Source organism: Platalea leucorodia (assembly GCF_965183815.1).
Source record: "Platalea leucorodia genome assembly, chromosome: 6".
Lineage (NCBI taxonomy): Eukaryota > Metazoa > Chordata > Aves > Pelecaniformes > Threskiornithidae > Platalea > Platalea leucorodia.
Genome location: NC_138828.1, coordinates 16483229 through 16506097, shown reverse-complemented (window position 1 = coordinate 16506097; position 22869 = coordinate 16483229). Strand labels below are relative to the sequence as shown.

General features: G+C 55.9%; 2 protein-coding genes across 2 annotated transcripts in view; one reads left to right on the top strand and one right to left on the bottom strand.

Moving 5' to 3' along the window:
- The window catches only part of TTC29 (tetratricopeptide repeat domain 29), a gene marked incomplete at both ends in the record, with an annotated part of 147069 nt that extends 139654 nt beyond the window's left edge, over positions 1-7415 (top strand). The window contains 2 exon segments of the mRNA XM_082315042.1: positions 6481-6707; positions 6937-7415. Coding sequence (XP_082171168.1) covers positions 6481-6707; positions 6937-7415 — 706 coding nt within the window.
- An 11017-nt stretch (positions 7416-18432) lies between these two features.
- On the bottom strand, positions 18433-20123 carry POU4F2 (POU class 4 homeobox 2; the record flags this gene model as incomplete). The annotated part of the gene is made up of 2 exons (XM_082314968.1): positions 18433-19374; positions 19809-20123. The coding sequence occupies 2 exons, from the start codon at positions 20121-20123 to the stop codon at positions 18433-18435; spliced, it is 1257 nt and encodes a 418-aa protein (XP_082171094.1).
- Between the last annotated feature and the right edge of the window lie 2746 nt (positions 20124-22869).

Sequence of the window (22869 nt, the reverse complement as noted above, 5' to 3'; positions counted from 1 at the left end):
TGCTCTGAGAAATTATAGGCATAGTTGACTTTAATGAAGTTAGGAAAGCAGGTAAATCAATTTAGCCTAGAATGCCAGTTGCCTGTTTCAAAACAGACTTGTCAAACATATTATAGCAGATGAATCTCTGAATAGTTCTGAAGGATAATATTGATGTCTCTAAAATCTACGTCTTGTGGGTGCCGAAGGTATGCAAGACTGGCAACTAAGACTGCTTTTGGAATAGGGTTTTAGTAGGTTTCACTGTGGATGTATCAGATGGTATTGACTAAAAATTCATAGCGGAGGGGAAGGTTGTATCTCAGAAAGGATTCTGTTTATAATTATGAAAAGCATGTTTTCTGACCATTAATAGGGTATATCTTGTTAATTATGATGATATATAAGGTATTTCACCTGTGAAGCCATTTAGAAAATTAATGTTTGAGTCACAGAAAGGTCATTGCCATTCTGGAAGGAATCCATTCATCTCTAAATAGGCCATCCGAATATAGACTAAGAAATACACTATATATAGTTACCTAGAAATAGATGGAATAAATAAGATTGATGATAGGTATTACTAAAGCCACACTTTAGTTTCCTGCTAGGAAAAAATAGAACGTAACTGGAAGAAACAATAATATACCTGTAAAAATGCAAGAAACAGGTTAAAGTCTTAAGTAGTTATGTGAGATTCAGCTATTACACATGAGGTGAGAACTCATCAGCCTTCAGAAGTGGTGTACATCGAGGACTTTGTCCTGCGATTCAGTCAGGTATTTCTGAAGACAGCTCCTACAAAGAAGAGAACGAGGATGATTTTTTTTTCCAAAACTGTGTCTTGCTTGACAGCATAACTTCATGGTATCTCTATATTTGCCACACTTATGCTTACAAGTAGATAGAATGTATGTGCTGTCTTTGAAGATAAACAAATAAACATGTTAATGAACATTTCCTTGTGTGAGTCTTCTTTTGACACAGGCCTATCGCTGAAGAGTGATGCTGAGCATGAAGGAGCCCAGCAGCTGTGATGGTAAAGCACATTGCCAGGAGTTTAACCTTAGGAGAGAAACTTCTCTTTCTAAACATTTAAGGCTTAGTTTTTAAAACTACAGAATAAACGTCCTGAATGGCTGTTGGTCAAGTGAACTCTCAAGCCCGTTTAGCAGAGGAGGAGAAAGAGAAAAAGGTGCGAGCGTGCCTTTAATTGAAAGCCTGTTGTTTAATCTCGGCTCATCTGTGGGATGGACAAAGCCCGTCCCAGATTCATAGCCACTTGCTGCAATGCTGGCTTGGAGGAATTAATCTCAATGGGTGAGAAAGCAATTTAGTAACTAAAATCCCCTGTCCCCATCCCTGCTGAATGAGTAGGTTTGTTTCAGCGAGGTTAACAATGAAGTTGCCTGTTTGTTTCGTTGCCACGTGAAAGGCAGCAGCTTTGCGACAAGAGCAGCTTTCAAGCACAGCTAAGCCGGCTGGGATCTGAAGTGCTGGCGATGGCCCCACCTGAAGTCTCTGGGAGCTGAGGGTGTGCAGCCCCAGAGGAACTGCTCAGCTCTTTGTAGGATCGTGGGTGGGCGGGGGGAAGTCTCAAGTTGTCCCAGCAGCTACCCACTCTCCAGATCACTTCTGTAGCTTGGCCACCTGCAATATGGGTAGACAAAACCCGTGGACAGCAGATTTTCAGTAGCACACGAAAGACCCAGGGGCTGGGAACTTGAGCGTCCTAGGAGGAGCATCTGGGAGTGGCAACAGCTCCTGGCTCCCCATCAGCTCTGAACCCAGCTAGGATTGAGATCTCCTACCCCAGACAGACTGACGAGAGGTAAGCCTTGCCTCTGGGAGGCAGCTTCCTTCAACACCAGCTTTCGGAACTGGCACATTTAGCCCCCCGTTTGGGACATACGTATCCGTGTACAAAGGAATATCACTTCTGAAAGGTTGCTGCCTCCTACACTGACCTCTTCTGTCCCTGGCAACATTGCTCCCTGCTCTTCCTGGACTGTTTCAGAAAACATTGCCCCATCTGGCCACAAGTTCACTGTTTGTAATTGAAGTGGCTTGAATCTGGACTTAACCACAGTGGTGCCTCTAAAACATCTTCAAAGAGCCCTCCCTGAAGCATGGTGGTCACTGTTATTTTCTCCTGTTTTCTTTCATAAGAGTTGTCTGCCTCCCGGCTCCTCAGCATCGGTTGGCTGAGAAAATTAGACACTCTCCATGTGAGTACCAGAAAATCAGTTTCCCTGGCATTGCTGTCTGCTTTCTGGGCAGGCCATGCTCATGCCAGGCTCACAGTACAGATTAAAACAATTTATTTATGATGAGGGAAGTTCAGGATTACCTGGCTTCACTCTCCAGGCCCCACTCTCTCTCAGAAGCCCCTTTAACTTTTACATTCTGAATTGCAATGAGCTTTCACATCTGCTGAGCCCTGATACTCTCAGAGGAGCTCTGTGATATTAGAATATTTTGATGAATTAGAGCCTTTGCTTTTACTTCACCTCTCCCAGCCTCTGTTCTGGGGGAGCAACATCACCGATGCATTCACGTTTTGCCGTGCATTTGGCAGAAATGGCTTAAACAACTGCTTGAGGTGGGGACAGTTAAGCAGAAAGGGGCGAGGATTTATGGCACTTTGAATTCTTCCTGTCACGCCGAAATCCAGCGCTAGCGTGCCCTCTTCGTGCGGGGGCGGGGAGGGCTGCATCTGGCCTCGCCAGCAACTACAGATCATGTGCACAGAGCCAGCGGTGAGTGGACACCACGCGGGCTTGTAAAACATAGCTGCTCCTGAGCTGGTTGTACGGAGGCTCTAACGGCAGTCAGCAGCTCCCTTATGTGGCAAATGGTGGTTTTTTTTAAAAAGATGGCTGTAGGTCAGCCAAGCGGCTGTGTACCTACCACGCCACCGGAGCTCGGGGCTCTACAAAAGCAATACAATCAGTGTTGGCACCGTGTGCTCTGTATAATTAAGGGGGAACACCACGAACAAGCCTTATTGATGTGCCTGTAGGAGAAGTTCTCGTTAGCCAGAGTTGATAACCCTTGTGTGAAACCGGCCTGGACCAAGCCAGCTCAATCTCCCAAAACGCAAACTTGCGGGCCAGCCAAGGGGACTCTGGCAGGGGAGGAAAGACGTTCAGGATCAGTGTGAGTATTTTAAGTGCAGCAGGAGCCAGTTAGGCTGTAAGATGTTAGAGCGAGGAACCATCTTTGGGATAACTTGTGCGTAGCAGGCTTGGGACAGCAGCTGGGGACCAGGAGTGCTGTGCTGGCACAAGCCACGTGCATGCACACATGCCAAACCGCCTCGCAGCAGGTCGTGGTCAATCAGTGTTGCTGGTTGGGGTCGCTTGTATAAGTCATGTTCTAGGTTTTTTCCCTCCTTCTTCCCGATTAGAAAATTGCAGGATAGTGGAACCTGCCTAGAAAATTACTTTCTGAGACCATCTGTGCCAGAAAATTTGGTAGTTTATGCAAAGTAAATAAAAAACAGGCTGTGAAGGTGAGCAAAGTAAAAGAATAAAAAACCTAAACTAATATATTTGCAAAAAGTATGCTTGCCTTAGTCAGCCGCTCTGTTTCTTCCAGATCCCACATCCCACCGTAGGGAGCTGCAGTATTTCCATCAGTGAGACAATGCACTTTCCCTTGAAAGCTGCTGGGTTTAATCTCACCATCAGACGGTGTGATTCATTTCTGCGGTCCCTGTTGTACGTTTCTTAATATCAGACATGAGTGAAATATCTTCAGGACTGTGAGTGAGAGTGGAGTGAACTATTTTTTCAAAGGAAAAAGATGCTGGAAATATATAGTGGTCTTCATCAGCTGAAAGCGCATGTGAAACCAAGGCCAGACTCCTGGGCTGCACGTGATGAGCCTGTCGTGGTAGCGACTGAGCCAGAAAGAGGCTTTCATACCTCTAAAATAGAGCCAGTTTGGTTCAGCCAAATCCCCAGCGTAGTTCAGAGCATTTGGCCCCTGGAAGTGGCCACATCTGGCGAGTAACAGCTACGCTCCCGCAGAGGAGAGGGCCTACGCTGGCTGCAAGGCTCTGCTGCGTGCAGCATGAATTCATCCTCCGCAACACAGCAAAGCTTTCTTCTGCCTTTTGTAGTGCTACAGTGGCTCCATGGAGCTGTGTGAATGGACAAAAAGTTTCATGTAATAGTTAGGTTTTCTCTCATCTTCTGTGAGACCAGCGCATGTACATAGTCTGCTTTAAATATGGTCATCATATGCGTTGTCTCAATTGTATAGGTCAAGAAGCCCTCCTGAGAGCTGTGTTCAATGCAGACAGGCTGAAGTCCTTTTACTTTTTCCACTGGTTTCTGAGCCTTTGAAGTTTGTTCAGGGTGTATGCTAAAGCTCTTTCCTGCAGTGGAAGCTGCAATTCTCAGGTCATCACTTGACTTCCGAAGCAAAGGCTTCAAAGCCTCCACAGATACTGCAAGCTGAAGTAAAAATCTGCGCGTGGTAGCCCTGAATTACGTGGTAGCCCTGAATTACACCTTTGCTTCCTGATGGTTGTACTCAGGCCTTTTGAATTTCTACCTGTAAATCATCTTCAACACCTTTGAGACACAAGTGTTCATAACGGTTCTATGAGCTGAAAAAGTTTATTTCATAGTTTAAAGTGGTCCTGCCATTTTTAGCTGTTCTTTTGCATCCCTGCATAATGATCACCCTTTTGGGGGAAAAGTACTTTCACGATTTTATCTGTTTTACCATGACCGGTTCCTTGGTTAGGAGCTTGATCCTCTTTTCTCACCTTTTTCTACATGCAGCATTGAAGCATTAAAAAAAATAATCTGTTGATCAGGTAGATGGATATCCACACCAGAACTAAGTCAGAATCTCACTTTGGGTCGAGACCCACATACAAATGATAGTAAAACTGAGATTTTGAGCCTGCTGTATTCCTTTCCCATTTGCACTTTCTTCCCCGCTTTCCCCTGTACTCATTTGTTTCCTTCTTCGCCTTCATTCAAAGTCTCCCCTCTGTCTCCACAATTTTGATTAGCATTGGGTTCTGCAGAAGCTCCTTCACCCACCCCTCACATCACCTGCCAAAAAGCTGGCGTGTGCAGTTTCTTCTTTACGAGGAACCGCCGTCTCTTTTCTCCGATTGTCTGAAACCGCGTACTAAGCAACGGTAAGTCACGTCTCCGGAGTGACCATCCAGTTTGTTCCTAGGAAAAATGAAACGGTTCTGTACTGCTGAAAAGTGAGTAAACTCATTGGCTTTGTGCATATGAAAAGTTCTGTTTATCTGTCTTTATTCTTGACTTCACAATGGTTTTCTCCAGTTTTCAGGTGTCGGCAACCTCTGAGATAGCAGGATTTGCCCTGTATTACTATAGCTTGGGATTTTGGTCTACTTTGCTTCGCAGCCTTCCTTCATTGTTAACCTTGTATGCCTGCCGAATTAAGACTTGATACAGATGAGAAATAAAGATGATGAGCTATTTCTAATTAAACTTTGCTGCAAACAGCTGATTTGTAAAAGTTACGTCACGCCCTCAAGAAAAACGAAGGTACTTAAGCCTGCAATATCAGTGCTCTGCACCCCGGCCTGCTGCTAAATGCCTGCCAAACTCTGCCCTTCAGAAACTCGGACCCTCATCTTCAGGCCCGGCCGCGGGGCGCGCTAGCGGAGCTGCACATCAGAGCAACCCCATCAGTTGTAAACTGCCAGTGCTTTTACCCAGTATCATCCACAACGGCCTCCCCATTAATTCTCCCAGCCTGGAAGCACCCTGATGTCTCCTTAATAGGGGTTAGCATTATTTATAGCAATTTACAGGTGTGCTGCAAAAGACCGAACTGTAAATCACCTCAAATGTTGTTGCATGATGAAGTGCCTCTATATTATTTAACAAATTGTCCCAACATGACTGAATGATGCACAATGGAAAAACCTGCCACAGAAATGTAATATTGAAAAGGCCACAACACTGCGTATTTGGTTTAGATTTGTAATTGCAATTGATATTCTTCTGGCAGTTTTGTACTCCGGGAGTATTTTCAGTTTCAGAAAAGCAGAGTACTTCTAACCTGGGGGTGTCAGCAGGGCAATGCGGTGACTAATACGTGTGACACTGTTGTACAGCTGGCGTTGCAGAGGTATTTGACACAAAAATGATCGGGCTGCATGTGCGCATTTTAGTTAGAGCTTACTGCCTAGAGTGTAAGGTAGCAACCTTGTTTTACAGCGTATGAGAGTGATTCTGCCTCAGTAGAAAGAAGATTGAGGTGTGATGAAACGCCAGCCAAAAATGCCTACATATACCTCAAAATAAAGAACTACACATGTTCTGAGGTGTTGGTCCATCGTATTTGAACTTAATCTGAGCACAGTGCTTTCCCGGATCAGGGATAGGCTTGTAATTTTGAAATGAGAGGAAAGGTGGAGCAGCACCTTCCTAGAAAGCCTGGGCTGAAAACGACCCACATCAATTGTTCTGCTGACCCTTTTTCTCGTACTTGCAGGTGTTTTTCCTCCTTCAGACGTGCAGGGTACCGTTATGTGGTAAACGGCTTCTGTTTTTTTCTTTACTTGACTAAGGACAGTTTAAAGATTGTCCTGCCTGAAACATGGACCCGGGTGAGACCTCGCTGGCTGAGACCTGGCACAAAACCCAGCGGAGCAGCTCGGCACCAGCAGCCAGGTCAGCTGCTGATTTCCTCTGGGCAAGAAAACTCGCTCGCAGACACCCGTAGGTGTATTTGGCAGGGCAAAGGAGGGAAGAAGGGGTCCGGAGGGGTGAAGGGAGGGTTGGTGTCAGCGTTTCCTTCCCAGGGATTCGGGGTTTGGAGGTGTGTGAATTAGAGTGTTTTCTAAGGGTGAGAACTGAATAGCCCTGGCAATGCCTCTGTCGCTTTTTAAGGAGTAACATTTTTTTCAATTTAACCTTTTGAGTTTTCTCAGCTAAATCTTAACATCAGTCAGAGCTCTCTCAGTGCGAAGTCCAAGATCTTCTACAACTATTGGTGAGGGTGTTCGAAACGTTACTCCAGAAGTGAAGCCTCCGTTTCCATGTGGAAAATGGGGCTGTTTGTGTTCGCAGGTGTCCGTGTGCAGGAGGACCCACTTCATTAAAGCTGGCCTCCGACAGCAGAGCTGCATTCAGGCTGCGGCTGCCTTGGGAGGACGAGGACTGGTGCGACAGAAGCGGTCAGGGGGGCAGGAGAGGGTGAAGGAGGTACCCCGGGTGTTGAAATGTTCACCTCAGCAGCGTCTCTTCTTCAGGTGCCTCCGTCACGGACGGGAGCCTGGCTTCCTCAGGGAAGCCCGGGGGACCACGCTCCGCATGGCTGTCCCTGTCTGTCTGTACCTCTCTCTGTGCCGCCCCCAGCCTCAAACTGGTTTTAAAACTGTTTTAAGCCCGCTTCAAACCAATGGAACAGATAGGGAAAGAGCTTAACTGTGGATATATCCCCACAGATTTTGTGCAGCGAAGCAGCTGACAGAGGGGACAGGCCCCATGTGTGTCCCACACAAGGGAAAAGGCAGAAAATCACACATGTACCAGAAAGCCTGCCCCGGGCAAGAGGTTTTATTAATGCTCCATCTTCGGGAGAAGCATCAGTCGGAGTTTGTGCCTTATTTGACACCAGAGAAACCCACCAAAAGATCCGTAAGCGAGGGAAGTCGGCTTTCGACCTTCCACTGCCGCTCTGCCTCCCCGTTGCAGTACCCCTGAGGCCGAGCTTTAAAAACGACTGCTGTGCTGCTGCTGGGGAAATAAACCACTTTGTGCTGTAGTTCGAGGTGAACGGGTGTTTCGTTGGGCATGTCATAGTCCCTGCGTCCCGGGAATAAGATATAGAATCATAGAATCATAGAATCGTCAAGGTGGGAAAAGACCCTTAAGATCATCGAGTCCAACTGTTAAGCTGTCGCTGCCAAGTCCATCTATACCATGTCCTCGAGCACCACATCTATCCGTCCTTTAAATACCTCCAGGGATGGAGACTCAACCACTTCCCTGGGCAGCCTGTTCCAATGCTTGACCACCCTTTCGGTGAAGAAGTTTTTCCTAATATCTAACCTAAACTTCCCCTGGCACAGCTTGAGGCCGTTCCCTCTCGTTCTATCACTCATTACTAGGGAGAAGAGACCGACCCCTACTTCACTACAACGTCCTTTCAGGTAGTTGTAGAGAGCAATAAGGTCACCCCTCAGCCTCCTCTTCTCCAGGCTAAACAACCCCAGCTCCCTCAGCCGCTCCTCATAAGACTTGTGCTCCAGACCAATATTCAAGGACGCTGCTGGTTCAGCTCTTTGGAGGTGCTGTCAGATGGGGCAGAGTTGGTCCCCTGGTCTGAGCGCTCTCCTAGGACTTGGGAGACTTCTTTACAGTTCCTCATCCATCTCAAACTTCTCTGTTTTCCTCTGCTGTAAGATGGGGTAGCAGCACGTCCCTGCCTCCTGGGGATGTTGGGGGGATGAGTACGCTAAACACCATGAGGCACCCTGCTACTACCAGAGAGAGGGGCAAAAGCACTGAATTGCCATAAAGACCCAGAAAGAATTGTAAAACTCTAGGGGAAAAAAAAAAATCCTAAGGAAAAGAAAAAAGGCAGCCAGTCCATTGGGATGCAGCATTAAATACGCTGTGACTCACCCCCAGCACAGTTTCCCCTTTTCTGCATGCGCTCTTCCACGCGTTGCCGCTGCTCTTGCAATTCGAGCCTGCGACGCGTATAAAAGGGGACTATTGCAGCACGCGCAAGCGCTGGAGTTTGGACCCTGTGTTTTCCTTCACAGAGCACCGCCACCGTGGCACTAGAAACCTCGTAAGCAATGTGTTTTGCAAAAATAAATAAATAAAGGAGTGAAGGAAAATGTCATATACATAAATATGCCACAATAAGTTTAGTCTTTGGATCAAAGTGCTCAAAACGAGACAGCTTTGAAACAGAAAGGTAGGAATCAAAATTACACATCCCTGCATATCAGCTGAGATGCCAGCTGTTTAACTGAGGCGTACATAACGTGGCTGATTAAATGAAAACATTTTAACAGCTGTCTAAAAAAGTAAAACCCTCTCCCCACTTTCCCGAGGCTGCCTGGCACACCATCCCCACGGGCTGCCCCGGGGAGCGGCCGCTTGGCTCCTGCCCCATCTCCGCTCATCGGCACGCGTGCGCGGGCCACCGGGCACGCGGGGCTGCTCTGGGCTCATCCAAAGGACGGGCAGTAAGATCCTTGGCAAAGTCCGGACCTCACCAAGTCTTGGTGCCATTGACTTGCAAACCTGCGCCTGGGCAAGAGCCCGTCGGCTGGCTGGCTCTAATCCAGACTATTCAATGAGTTAAAAGTAATGCTGGCTAATTCAGGGGGACAAAGCGGCTCAGCAGGTTGAGGGGAGAGGCGCTGGCTTTTATATCCAAGCCAAACACAGCCCGACCTCCCCAGCGGGGAAGAGGCTTTATGGAAAAGAAAAAGCTTTAGGTAAGTGGTGGGTGGTCTCTGGTGGCTGCATCCCTGCCAGTCGGCAGAACCAGCTGGGGACCGCTCTCCAGCCCTGGGGCCAAGCGGCACTGCGTGACTGCTAATTCCCCTCCTCTCTTCTTCCCCTCCCTTCTCAAAACTGTGTGGGCACAACCGAACTGCCTGTTCGGAGCAGACGCTGTCCCCAGCCCATGGCCACTCGTTGCCCGGGAGGGTGTTTGTTGGCTCCAGCCAGCACGGCAGAGGCAGAGCCGTCCGTGGCCAGGCTGGTGCCCCCGTCCCGCTTCGTTTCCTGGGGTAGGCACAGCCAGGAGGTGCTGACCTGCGATGCCGGCCTGGGCTCTGGGGGGGCTGCACTAGACGGCCTCCCGGGACCCTGTCTCCCTGGCTATACCGGGAGGATGGCGATACCCTTCTTGTAGCACAGGTGCTGCCACAAGCCCCAGCACTGGGTTTTAAGTGTCATCAGCAGGGCCAGCAGCAATCGCGCAGCCCGGGCTGCACCGGCCGTCACCCCTCTCCGAACACAACCGCCCCGGCCGTGGGAGGTGAGCATGTCCCCAGCCTTCCTGAGCAGACAGGGATTAACCTGGGCAGAGGGACGAGACCGGACACATCGCCTGTGCGCCATCCCCAGCCCGCTGCTGACACCACCTCGTATCTGCCTACAGATGGAAGCTGAAAGAAGAGTGGTTTAAATTGCAATCAGGTGGGAGGGTAACGGGGCGCCGGCAGCCACCCCAGCCGTCGCAGGTGAGCTGCGTCAATTCGCAAGGGGATCCTAGCTGGGCCTCCGCCACGGCGATGCCACTTCTCCGTGAGGAAGGGCCAGTATGAAGGGTTTGTGGGCATCTTCGCATAAGGTATTTAAGTACAAGAAACTTGGGAGAGTTATCTATCAAGGCACCAGGCATGTCCATTCACAATAATTTTTAAAGATGCTGCATTTTAAGAATGTATTCTTAAAGAATCTGTGTTTTTAAATTGAAGAGCAGTCAGGAAAGAAATGTTACAACTCAGGATGTAAAACCGATTTCAAAAGGTGACATCTTTTGCTTTTTTTTTTTTTTTTGCATAGCATCGCTTGTGTGTAACTGTGTGTGTGTGCACCTGTGGGATGGAGGCTTTCATGGTGCTAAGGTTTGCGCAAGCCCTCCTCAGTACGTCCTTCTTCAGCCCGTTGGGCTTCACGTTGCTGCTGGGCGGGCGCTGCCACGCCTGTCGCTGCCAGAAGCCCCCCCAAGAGTCGCAGCCATTACTGGGGTGGGATTGGGACCTGTACACGGCTCCTTCACTGCTGCACACCCACCATTTCTGCCCACGAAATGAGGCAAGAAACTGAGCTGCTTTTCACTTGCTTAAAAGCTGTAACCACTGCTGCCATAAAATGTTGTCATCATTGTAACATGAGACTTTGCCATGGCTTTCCCTCCCCATCTGGCATGGGCTGACTGGCCCAGCTATGTTTGACGTAATGGTTTTTAATGGCTTTGGTAAATACAGACTGAGCTATCTCCCTGTAAAATGCCCCCCCCAAAAAAGTATGTTCTCAGTGTTAAGTTTGTCCCACCTACTTCCATAGCTTTCCCTCCAAAATAATGTGGCACCACAAGCAAGAGAAAAGCTACGAGGGTTTTGCGTGAGCAGATGGGTAAGAAAGGCCTTTCCACCACGCGATGAGCCCTTCTCAAATCCAGCAGGCCACGCACGTGCGCCCACACACCCCCCGAGAGGACTCCATCCCCAAATGCCACATGCAAACGGGCAAGGAAAACACACGCCAGCCACGTGCACGGCAACGTGCTGCTGTGCTACATCCCTGGTATGGTCCTGGTGGCAAAAACGATGAGCACATCTGCAAGTACGATTCAAGGCATCAGCCTCCCGGTGGCTCTTTGTGCCTCATGTTTGCCTACCCGGGGTAATGCTTTCATTCATTGTCCTGAAGGCATTTTTCTCTTCCTCTGCCCAGAGAGCATCTGGGACCAGCACAGCGGCGGTGGGTCTAGGAGGGGGCTCACGTTGCTGGCGATGTCCCTGCCATCTGCAGAAGATGTGTCCAGCTCTTCAGGAGCAGCCCGCTCCCGTGTGGGGGCCAGGGCTGTACGCACCCCACCCCGCGCAGACGGGACCCCCGGGCTCGCTGCCCAAGGGCTGGGGAGGGCTGGACGCGGCCCTGCGGCTGCTCACACACCACGCTCCTGGCTGGGGAGGAGATAAATGTTCCCATGGGTGTCAATGTGTCCCTGGGACCGTTCCCACGGGTGTCAGTGTGTCCCAGGGACCCTGCGGTGAGGTAAATACCCCTTTGATGCAGGCCTGCGTGGAAAGCCGCTCAGAGCCCCTGTGGGGGCGTTTGTGCCGGGGTTTGCCGGCTGCAGCGGGGATGGAAAGGCTGCTGATACCTGCACCCCCCCCGCAGCCCCCTCTGCCCTGGGCCCTGACCCGTGCGGTCCGGGGGGGTTCCGGGGGCAAAGGGGCCTTTCGGGCGCCTGGGGAGAGTCCCCTCCTGCAGCGGGGATGGCCGGCTCCCTCCCCCCCGCGGCCCGAGTGCCGCCGCGCAGCGGGCGCCCATCCCCGCGGCCTCGGGGCGGGCGCTGCGGGGCTCCGCGTCCCTTCCCCGGGGCGGGGCGGGGGGGGGGGGAGCACCGGCCCCGCCGCACGGCTGTCACCGCCGCCTCCTCCCCGTTATTTACATCCGTCTTTAGCAGTCTAATTACCCGCTTTATTGCTTTCGCCCGGGGGAAGCCCGGGGACGGCGGCGCAGGGGAGGACCCTCCCCGCAAGCCCCCGCCGCGCCCCGCTGCCCCCGGGGGAGGACGCAGAGCTCGGCCGGGCCTGCCCCCTCACCGCCTGGGTCCGGGGAGCATTTCGGGCGGGGAGGCTCCCCGCAGGGCCGAGGGAGCCCCGGGGGGGCCGGCGGGGCGCTCCCCGGCCGCCCGCCCTCACCGGGCGGCTGCATCGCGTTGCACCAGCGCGGTCTGCACCGGCGGCGGAGGAAACCGCCCGCCCGCCAGAGTAGCCGGGGTGTCAGAGAAGCAGCGGAGGTAATTTATTGCCCTTTATGCTCTTCCGACGGAGCGGGGGAGAGGCGGCGGAATCGCCTCCGCACATCATTAAGCGGGCTTACCCCGCCTCAGCCCAAAGAGGCTCCCCCCGGCCCCCCCGCTGCCGGGGATCCCCCGCGGCCCAGCCCGACCAGGGAGGCGAGCCCCGGGCCGCCCCCGGCCGGGGCCCGGCGCCACGGTGAGGGGCCGTGGCGGCCCCGGGGGGAGCCCCAGCCTCTCCCCGCTCCTCCAGGTTGTCCGCGGCGCGCTTGCTCTTCCAAACTCATCTAAATTACATCAATAACAGAGCGCACTCTTTAATGAGCTCTCAACTTTAAAGACTTGAAGGATATTAACAAGCCGCTTGACAAATGGTGCTTAGAAGCACATTAAAGACGCTGCTAATGGAGCGCATAATGACGGCTAATTTTCGATCAGATATAAATTAGAGCCCCAACAGTTATTTGCCTTAAGGACTTTATGTAAATGATCCTGTTCTGTATAAACGGGGAGGCGAGGCGAGCCCAGCCCCGCCGCGCCGCTGAGCGGGGCCGCAGCCGGACGGGGCGCGCAGCCCCCGGCCCCGCCCGCCGCGGAAACACCGCGGGGCTGCGCGGAGCGCCCCGCCTGCCCCCGCCCCCCCCGGGGGGCAGGAGGAGGAGGAGGAGGAGGCCGAAGGCTCGTCCCGCTGCGGGGCTGGGGGCGGAGGGGAGCGGGCGGCTGTGCCCGCCCCGGCCGGGCAGCGCTGCGCCCCGCGGGCTCCGCGGCCGCGGAGGGCGGGGGCGGGGGCCGGGCCGAGGCGGGGGCCCAGCTGCGAAGCCGGCCCCGGCACACGGAGAGGCGCTCCCGGGGCTGGCCCAGCTGCCGCCCGGCGCTCCTGCAAGCGCCTTTCTTCTTCCTCCCGTGTTTTGGTTTGGGCGTTGTGATGAGTTTTGGGGCAGGTTTTCAGTTGTTTTTTTTTTTATTTTATTTTATTGCTTTTAATATTTTTCTGGCAACAAGTGCCAGCTGGGGGCCCGGCCCTGGGGCAGGGAAGGCGTCACCCACCCCAGCGCAGCGGGCGCGGCCCCTGCCCGGGACCCGGCGGCAGCCCCCGGCCCTGCCGGGCCCCGGGACGCCCCGGCCCCGAGGAGCCGGGCGGGCGGGTCGGCAGCGGCCCCGCCGCCGGACGGGGGTCCCGGCCGGCCGTGGGAACCCGCGGAGTTTTCTTGGGGATCTTTTTGGCCGGTGGGTTGGGATTATTTTTCTTGCCTCCCCGCCCCGCTTACTTGCGGGGTGCCCTCCTCCCTCCAAAACCCGCATTTACCTTTTGCGGGGCGCGCCCAGCCGCAGCCGCGGGGCAGGTTCCCCTCCTGCGCCGCCGGGCTCCGGGCTCCCTCCTCCGGGGGGCCCGGGGGTCTCACCTGCCAAAATAACAATAACAATAAAGGGGGGGAGGGAGGGGAGTGTTGTCCCCCCGTCCTCCCTTCCCCCGCTACCGCGTCGGGACCACAAACCAACCTGGGCTTCCCCGGGAGCAGGGCGGCTGCTGGGCTCCGCCACCGCCGCCCTAAGGGGGGGGCCCGCAGGCCGGGGTCCCCCCCCGCCCCCCCCCGGACCAGCAGCACTCCCCCCCCGCCCCCGAGAAGGGATTTGGGGAGAAAAAAACAGCGAGCCCCGCATCCTTCCCCGCGCAGCGACCCGCGGGCCGTTGCGCGCTGCCCTGCGCCGGGGCGGGGCGCGGGAGTTGCGCGGGAGTTGCGCGGAGGGCCCCGGCGGCGGCCGTACTCACCCGGGCGGCCCCGGGGCTGCGCCTCCTGCTCCGCGCTCGCTGCCCCGATCCATCGATTTGTTCCTGGAAAAACGCGGCGCATTCTTATAGCAGCTACGAGCAATTAATATTGCATTAACCCTATTTAAAAAAAAAAAGGGGGGGGGGGGGAAATCCGCACCCTATCAAAGCCATCTATTATTAACGCGCGTGTAATTGGAGACCCGAGACGTGGGTGTGTGCGTGTCGTGGGGCAAGGCAGGCAAACACAGGCGTGACAGTGTGGCGGGAAGGAAGGGGAGCCGAGGGTGGCTAATATTTAATTTCAGGTCTGTGGTTTTCTAATTCGAGATTAAAAGCAGTCACGTCTTTGAAGCCAGACACTTGGTGTAAATGTACAGTTAAAATATTCTATTCCACAGTCCCCAGACAGAGCTCTGCTACTCCCAGGCTTCATTAAATTTTAATTATCATCCCAGACTGAAGCGAGGGAAGAGGGGGAAGACTGTCCACCTAATTGCAATTGATAAAGGCAAAGAAGCCTAGGTCTTTTTTTCTCGCCGCGCACGCACAGCAGCAGCAGCAGCAGCAGCAGCAGCAGCAGTTGTTGTTGTTGTTGTTGTTGTTGTTGTTGTTGTTGTTTTAACGCGGGCAGAGCCCGGCGCGGGCAGCGCGGGCATCTCCGCCCCCCGAGCCGCTCTTTGCAGCCGGAGCACATGAAGGAAAGCCGGGAGGTGATGTGGGAGATGGGTGTCGGGGGGGGGACACACACACATCAGCTCCCGGAGGGACCTGGCGAAAGCCCAGCGGAGGAGGCAGCCCCCCTCCTCAGGGCTGGGCAGCTCATTGTCTCCCAAAACAAAGCGCGCCGGTGGCCGAGAGCTCGGCGGCCCGGGCGGCGGCGCCGGGCGGCGGCAGCGGGGGCCCGGGGCCCGGCCCGGCTCGCAGGGAGCCTCCGCGCCCCCGCCCCCGCCTCTTTCGGGCCTTTTCGTTTGTTCCTCATCTGCATGGGACGGGCAGGTCTCCTCTTTCGACAGGAGAAGTCGCCCGACTGCCCCAGGTTTTTAATTTGGGCAACTGGAGAGCAGTCTATCTCCAGGCGGTAAAAGGTAAAAAATAAAACCCACCGCGTTTGCTTTCTAAGCAGCTTCCTATTATCACATCGCCACTTAATTTTATTTCCATTCTCTCCAAGTTAAATAGAAAGCCGAGCTCACAGGGGAGCTGCCATGTGCCTACAGACTGGGGATGTCAAGCAGAGAGACTCACTGTGCAAAGTTAATTTCAATTCCCGAGGAGGATTTCACACTCTCGCTCGCTCTGACCCACAGTAATTAGCTGAGATAACTAATGATTACTTACTTATTCCTTGTAATTATCTGGATTTAATAATTCGCTGTGTAATTTATTAATTCGCCCGTAATAGCCTTTAAGTGAATGGCTCATTTAAGAGGGCGAAGCGGCGGTTCAGGGGCTGCTCGCCGCCTGCGCCTGCCGACGGGTTTGGGGGGGCTCCCCGCTGCTTTCGGGGGTCCGGCCGGCCCCCGCCGCCGCCGGGCTGCCTCGCCGCGGCCCCCCGACCCGCCGCTTTCCGCCCTCCCCCCGCCTCTTGAAACGACCTCCGCACCCGCGGAGGCTGCGCGGCAGCCACCCGCGGCGGGGGGTGGGCAGGGAGGCATTTCCCCCGCTGCCCACGCCGCGGGGGGCGCAGCCCCGGCGGTTGCCCGGGGCGCGCAGGGGCGCGCAGGCTCCGCGCAAGGGCAGCGCCGCCCCTTCCCAAATTGCCGCCCCGCACCTGCAGCCCCGGCGGCGGCGGGAGGAGAAGGGAAGCCGCGCTCCGCGCCCGCGGGCTTGCACGGAGCCGCGGCGGTGGCGATGACGGCTAGCGGCAGCGGCAAGCGCTGGCCACGCCGGGGCCCGTGGAGGGGTGGGAGGGCGGGGGGGGCCGCCTGCGCCGGCCGGGCCGGGGGGAACGAGGCGCTGCCTCCGCGCCCTTCCGCGCCCGCGGAGCCACCGCCCGGGCCGTGCCCGCAGGCCGGCACCCTCGGCGTGCCCGGGCGGCTTTGAAGATGCAGCTGGAGCCGGTGGCTGGGCGGAAAGATGAATATTTAATAGCGGCTGGTGCATGATCTCCGCTCCCCCTCCCCGCCCGCCGCCGTCGGGTTTCCCCGGCTTTTGTGAGCGCCACGCGGGGAAATTACTTTTTTCCTTCCTTTTTTTTTTTTTTTCCCCTTTTTTTATTGCGCGGGTGGGTGGGTGGCACCTTTGCCTCCGCCGGGCTCGGGTGGCGGGGGCACCCCCCAACGCCCCCCGCACAATCACGGCCACGCACACCGTCCCCCGCCACAGCCGCGGAGGGGCGCGGAGGGGTCCCTGCTGCCGCCGCCGCCCCCCCCGGGCCGTCCCCGTCCCGTTCCCCCCCGCCCGCCCCGGGGGGCCGCAGCCGGGCCCCCCCCGCCCCTCCGCGACCCGGAGGCGGCGTTTTGCTCGGGCAGGGGTTTGGGCTGGAAAACAAGAAGCAGCAAACGCGCTTTGCCAATAAAACGTTTAAAATCCTTTTTTCCTTTTTTTTAATGAAAGACGATTTAACAACATTTAAAAATAACTTAGTACATTACTAGAATAAATAAACCTCCTATTAACCAAAAAAAAAACCAAAACCCAAAAAACAACGAAATCGGGTCATGTACAGAAATTAAGACTTCAAACAGTCTCGGATAGAACAGCGGTACAGCGGAATCTGTAAGAATATATCTATATGTGCGTCAACGCCAATGAAATATTTACAATACATACAGGTACCCAACCGAGTACCCTCGTTTTATTGTTGTTGTTCCAAAAGAAATGTACCAAACCGTTTGTGAATTTACAAGCAGTGCAGCCTCGCTCGCTCGCTCCCTTTCCTACCAATTGAAATTTGGCTTTTCTACAAACAGACCTCCAAAAAGGGACTTTCCTCCGTGGAAAAGTATTGCAATTAAAGGTAATAAATAACCGACCGACCGACCAAATAAATAAATAAATAAGCAATCGGATAGATAGATAGATAGATAGATAGATAGATAGATAGATAGATAGATAGATAACCGAGCCGGTCTGAACACCGTCGCGATACAGCTTTGAAATCGAGAAAGACGGACATTGTGCTGGCAAGAAACCCGAAGCGACAAACATCCCCCCCACGCTGTCACCTACGCGGCCGCGTCCTTTCTGGCTTCGGGAGCAGCGTGTGGTGGGGACAATATGGGAATCCCCATTAAATATGTAACGCGGTAAACAAATACCTCGGACAGTGAATCAGGCTACACAAATAATGTAGGACATCTACTATAGGGTGCCGACGCCGTACGAATAAGGATACTCGCCAGAGAAATACCTTAGGTTCAGGTGACAATTTACAGATGGCCAAAAGGGACGTTCAGAAGAAGAAGAGAAAAGCTCACGTTCATAAATCCTACCAACACAAAATATTTGATTCTCACTATCCTTTTTTTTTTTCACTTTTATCAAGACTTAGATTAAAGAGGTGTAATTAATTAGAATGAGCACAAAATGAAGTTGCTAGAGAGATAAATTAATAATTTACAAGGGGTTGTTTGGCAGTAATCTAATAATAGCTTTTGAAGACCAGTGAACACAGCAGGATCAGCTCTTTCCCTAAGCGTTATAACTTCAGAGAAGGAAAAGGATAATAACCACAGTAAAAATATATATATATTTATATATTTATAATACGCAGTGTAAATGCAGAAAAACCTGCCATCTGTTTTTTTTTTTTTTTAAATCATTATTATTATTATTATTTAAATCAAAATACTTTTGAGACGTCTCTCGCGGCGCAAGCCTCAACTCTAGGTTCAAGTTTGGGTCCCGAGCACAGCACGGCACGGCGGGCAGAGCGCTGGGAAGGGCACCGCCGGCGCCGGCCCCGGCGGGCTCCGGTAAGAATAGAAACCAGCGGTACTTGCCGGGGCGGCTCCGGGCGGCGGCTCCGCGGGGCAGCGTCCCCCGAAAGCTGGGCGGCGGGGGGGGCTGGGGGCGGTGGGGCGGGTTTGGGTTTGGTTGGTGGTTTGGGTTGGTTTTTGTTTTTGTTTTTGTTTTTTTCCTCCTTTCTTTTGCTGTTGTTTATTGAGTTTTAATTTTTTTGATGGCGGCGGCGGCGCTGCCGGCGCTCCCCCGCCGGCGGCTCAGATGCCGGCCGAGTACTTCATGCGCTTCTGCTTCTGGCGCTGGTTGCAGAACCAGACGCGGACCACGTTCTTCTTGAGGTCCAGCTTCTCGGCGATGGCGGCGATCTTCTCGGAGGAGGGCCGGGGCTGGAGGGCGAAGTAGGCCTCCAGCGAGCGCTTCTCGGGGGCGGCGATGGAGGTCCGCTTGCGCTTCTTCTCCGCGCCGCTGAAGAGCTCGGGCTTGGCCAGCTTTTCGCGGTGGGACTTCTCCGCCTCCTCCAGCCAGGCCTGCAGGATGGGCTTGAGGGCGATCATGTTGTTGTGGGAGAGGGTGAGGGACTCGAAGCGGCAGATGGTGCTCTGGCTGAGGGAGCCCACCCCCGGGATCTTCAGGTTGGCGAGCGCCGAGCCCACGTCGGCCTGGGTCACCCCCAGCTTGATGCGGCGCTGCTTGAAGCGCTCGGCGAAGGCCTCCAAGTCGCGGGGGTCGGCGTCCACGTCGCTCATGCAGCCCATGTGGGCCGGCAGCCCGTGGGCGTGGGCCATGCCCAGCGCCGCCGGGTGCATGGGGTTCATGCCGGCCATGTGGGGAGCGTGGCCCGGCGTGGAGACCACGGCGCCGTCGGGGGCCGCCATGGCCCCCAGCGCCAGCCCCGGCGTCAGGTGCTCCAAGAGTTCCCCCTCCAGCGCCTGGTGGGGCTGGTGGTGGTGGTGGTGGTGGTGGTGATGGTGGTGGTGGGTACCCGACAGGGCGGACGGGTGGGAGATGGGCACGGAGGAGGAGGAGGCGGCCGAGGTGCAGGGGATGGTGTTCATGGTGTGGTAGGTGGCGTCCGGCTTGAAGGGGCTGTGGTGCGGCGGGTGGTGGTGGTGGCTCTTGCTCGGGGAGACGATGTCCACCGCTGCCAGGGCTTCGGCGCGGGCCAGCAGGCTCTCGTCCAGACCGCCGAATATATTGCTCTGCAATTGCAAATAGAAGGCACACATAACGCTCAGCAGGGAATTCGCCTCCCCGCGCACTCCGCCGTGCCACTAAAACCTTCCCAGCATGTTAAAAGAGAAATCCTGGAGAAGGGGGGTGGGGGGGCGGGGGGGGGAGAGGAAGAGGGAGCGAGCGGGGCGAGGGAGCGGGCGCGGCGCGCAGCCGCTCGCAGGGAGGCAGCCAGCGGCGGGCGGGCGGACGGACGGACGGACGGACACACGCACCAGCCGCGCGCAGCATCCCAGGTCATAAAAATTAATACGGGCGGCAAGAGCCGCCGCATGCATAAGTTGGGCGAGCGCCCGGCGGCGCCGGGTGATTTGCTGCGCGGCCATGAAAAAATCATCAGGCGGATCCGGGGGGCCGCCGAGGGGCTCCCCTTAAAGCGGGGCGGCGGGCGGCGGGCACCTACCGGAGGGGCGGGCAGGCAGGCCCGCCGCATCGCCTCCGCGCCGCCGCCGCCGGGGCCGGAGCCCGAGCCGGAGCCGGAGCCGGAGCCGCCGCTGCCGGGGCCGGAGCCGGGGCCGGAGCCGGAGCCGCGTCCGGCGGAGCCGCCGGTGCCGGTGCTGCTGGGGGAGCTGGCGGCGGGGGCGGCGGCGCCGGCGGAGGGGCAGGGCGAGGCGGTGTGCAGGGCCGAGTACTTGGTTTCGTGGAGGCCGCCGCCGCCGCCGCCGCCGCCGCCGTGGGGGAGGCCGAAGGGCTGCTTGCTGCTCAGGGACATCATCATGGTGCTCGCCGCCGCCGCGGCCCGGCCCGCCGGCAGGCGGCCGCCGGAGGAGGGCAGGGGCGCGGGGCCGGGGGCCCGGACCCCCCGGAAAAGCCACAGGAGCCCCGGACCGCCCCCCCCGTGCCCCCGCCCCCCGAAAAATTAAAAAAAAAAAAAAAAAAAAATCCCACTCGCCCCCCAGCCGGCTGCCCGAGCCCCGCCGGGGAGGACGCGGCCGGAGAGGCGGCTCCGGCGAGCCGGGGATGCGCGGGGGATGCGCGGAGGATGCGCGGGGGATGCGCGGGCTGCCTCCGGCCCGCCCGCCCGGGCGCTCGCCGCCGTCCGCCGCCGCCTCCGCTCCGGCGCCGGCCCTCGCCTCTCGCGAAGTGCCCTCCCCGCCGCCGCGCCGGTGGGTTTTACTCTCTCCCCTCCCTCCCCTCCCCTCTCGCCTGTCACTACAGCCCAACTCCTCGGGAAGGGCCCTCCGCGCCTGCCTCCTCGGCCCCGGCCCCCTCCTCCGCCGCTCCCTGCCCGCCCCCCGCCGCCCCCGCGCCCACGCCCACGCGTGCTCCCACACTCACCGCCGCGCCGCGCCCCGCCGCCTCCCGGAAAGGGGAGGGAAAAAGCCAAAAAAGCAAGAAAAAAAAGGGGGGGGGGGAGCGACACCCCCCCCCCGCCCCAAATCCACCCTCCGTTTAAATGAAAAATTAAAAAAAAAAAAGGGGGGGGGGGAAGAAGAGAAAAGTCCCGTCCGGGCTCACAAGGAGCCCCCAGCCCCGGGGCGTCCCGGCGCTGCCCCGGCACGGCTCCCGGCTCCCCGCTCCGGCGGGGCGGCGGGGGCGGCGGGGGTCGCCGGGCGCTGCGCCGGGGCCGCGGGGGGAGACGCAGCGGGCGGCGGCCGGGGTCGGACCCCCCCGGCGTCCCCCATCGGCGGGGAGCCGGAGGGATCCTCCTGCAAAAGCGCACCGCTGTCCCGCCAACTTCCCCCGCCTCTCTCTTCGAAAAAGAAGGGGGGAGGAAAAAAAAAAGGAAAGAGAAAAGAAATCGGGGAAAGTCAGTTTTACTGGAGGTGGCCGGGTTTATTTCCATGAATTTCACTTTGCAGCAGGAAGGTTAAAATAAGTGCTTAGGTGTTTAATTTCTCACCTAAACAGCAGACTTGGTAATTTTAAGGGAAATAAAAAAAATTACATTGTATCAGCTCTCACTGTCGCCAGCTCGGAGAAATGAAATAAATCAAAGTTAAAAGCTTGAGTATCATTTAATTATGGTGCGAATAGCGCTTGGAAAGAAGTAGAACAACATCTCTAAACAAATTATGGCCGGGCCAGGAAGGAATTATTAGATTGAAATTTCATTTAGGCTCGGGAGACACAGCGCTTCAATATGTAATCTGTTATGCCTCATCTGATTTGTATGCTTAATTCAGCTTGACGAATTTATTAGTTTTCATAATAGTAAAAAAATTGAGCAGCACTATGGGCTAATGCATTGTGTGTACTATAAATTGTATGTCACCGTTGAAAGGCTGAAGTCTATAGAAATCTTTTATTAATGACAACATAGGAAAGAGGATTTTCTTGCAAGCCTTTAAGGAGTTCATGCCAAACCTCCGCGCTTCGTGTCTCAGTAGGCTATCAACATATCGTCATACTAATTAGGCTACTTCATGAGTGATATAATTTCAAACTTTAAATTATGTTCTAATTAACAAGGGTTGTCCAATTTGCTTAATCTTCAAAAGGCTTTTGGCTTGTCTAATTAGTCTAAAGCATGGAGCATCTCCAACGCCCCAGAAAAAGCCACCGGTGATATTTTCGCGCCTTCGCAGGCGATGCCGGGCAGAGCCCAGGCGAGGCGCGGCCCGCCCGTGGGGCGGCAGGGCCGGCCGGCAGGCAGCGGGCCTCCCTCCGCCTCCCCTCCGCCTCCCCTCCGCCTCCCCTCCGCCTCCCCTCCGCCGGCCTCCCCGCAGCGCGCCCGGCCGCGCCGCCGCTCCCGCCTCCGCCTCCCCGCCGGCGGCCGCCACCCGGCGCGCTTCGGCACGGGGCTGGGCGGGCAAACGAGGAAAATCTCCCACTTTCTGGGGAGGGGGAAAAATAAAAATAACAAGAAGAAAATACCTCGCTGGCGCTGGGAGGTCCGGGGGCGCGCAGCCGGCCGGGGGCGCGGAGCCGCGGAGGGGGCTCTGCCCGCCGGCTCTCCGGCTGAACTTCGCCAGAGAGAAGGGCGAGGAGAAAAAAAAAACCTCTCCACGCTATACATTTAACCCCTCCCGCACTGAGTTTAATTACTCGCAATAGTTGTCCTAATGTATGCTGTCACACGGGAGGATTGAGAATGCATATCGTTAATATGAATTAATCTTGATTTTAATAGCAACTGACAACCCATCTCCAAAACGCCGGGCGCTCCCCGCCGCTCCGAACGGCCGCCACGGGGGTGCGGCGGGGTGCGGAGCAGGGCGCCCGAAGAGCCGCGCAAACTTCCCTCCGTGCCGGGCCCCGGGGCTGAGCCGGGCGGGCCCCGGGGGTCCCCGCGGCGGCCGCCCCCGCCCGCGGCTCTGCGCGGGATCTCCGCGCCGCGCCGCGCTGCCGCGGTACCCCGCGGTCCCTGCCCGCGGCACCGCCGCCCGGCAAGCGCTGCATTTCCCTCCTTTGGGTTTTTTTTTTGTTGGTTTTTTTTGGTTTTGTGAGAGAGACGCCGCGATGCCCAGCTGCCCCCCCCCCCCCCCCGCCCGGTGTCGTGAGGGTCGCCGGGGGGAGCCGCA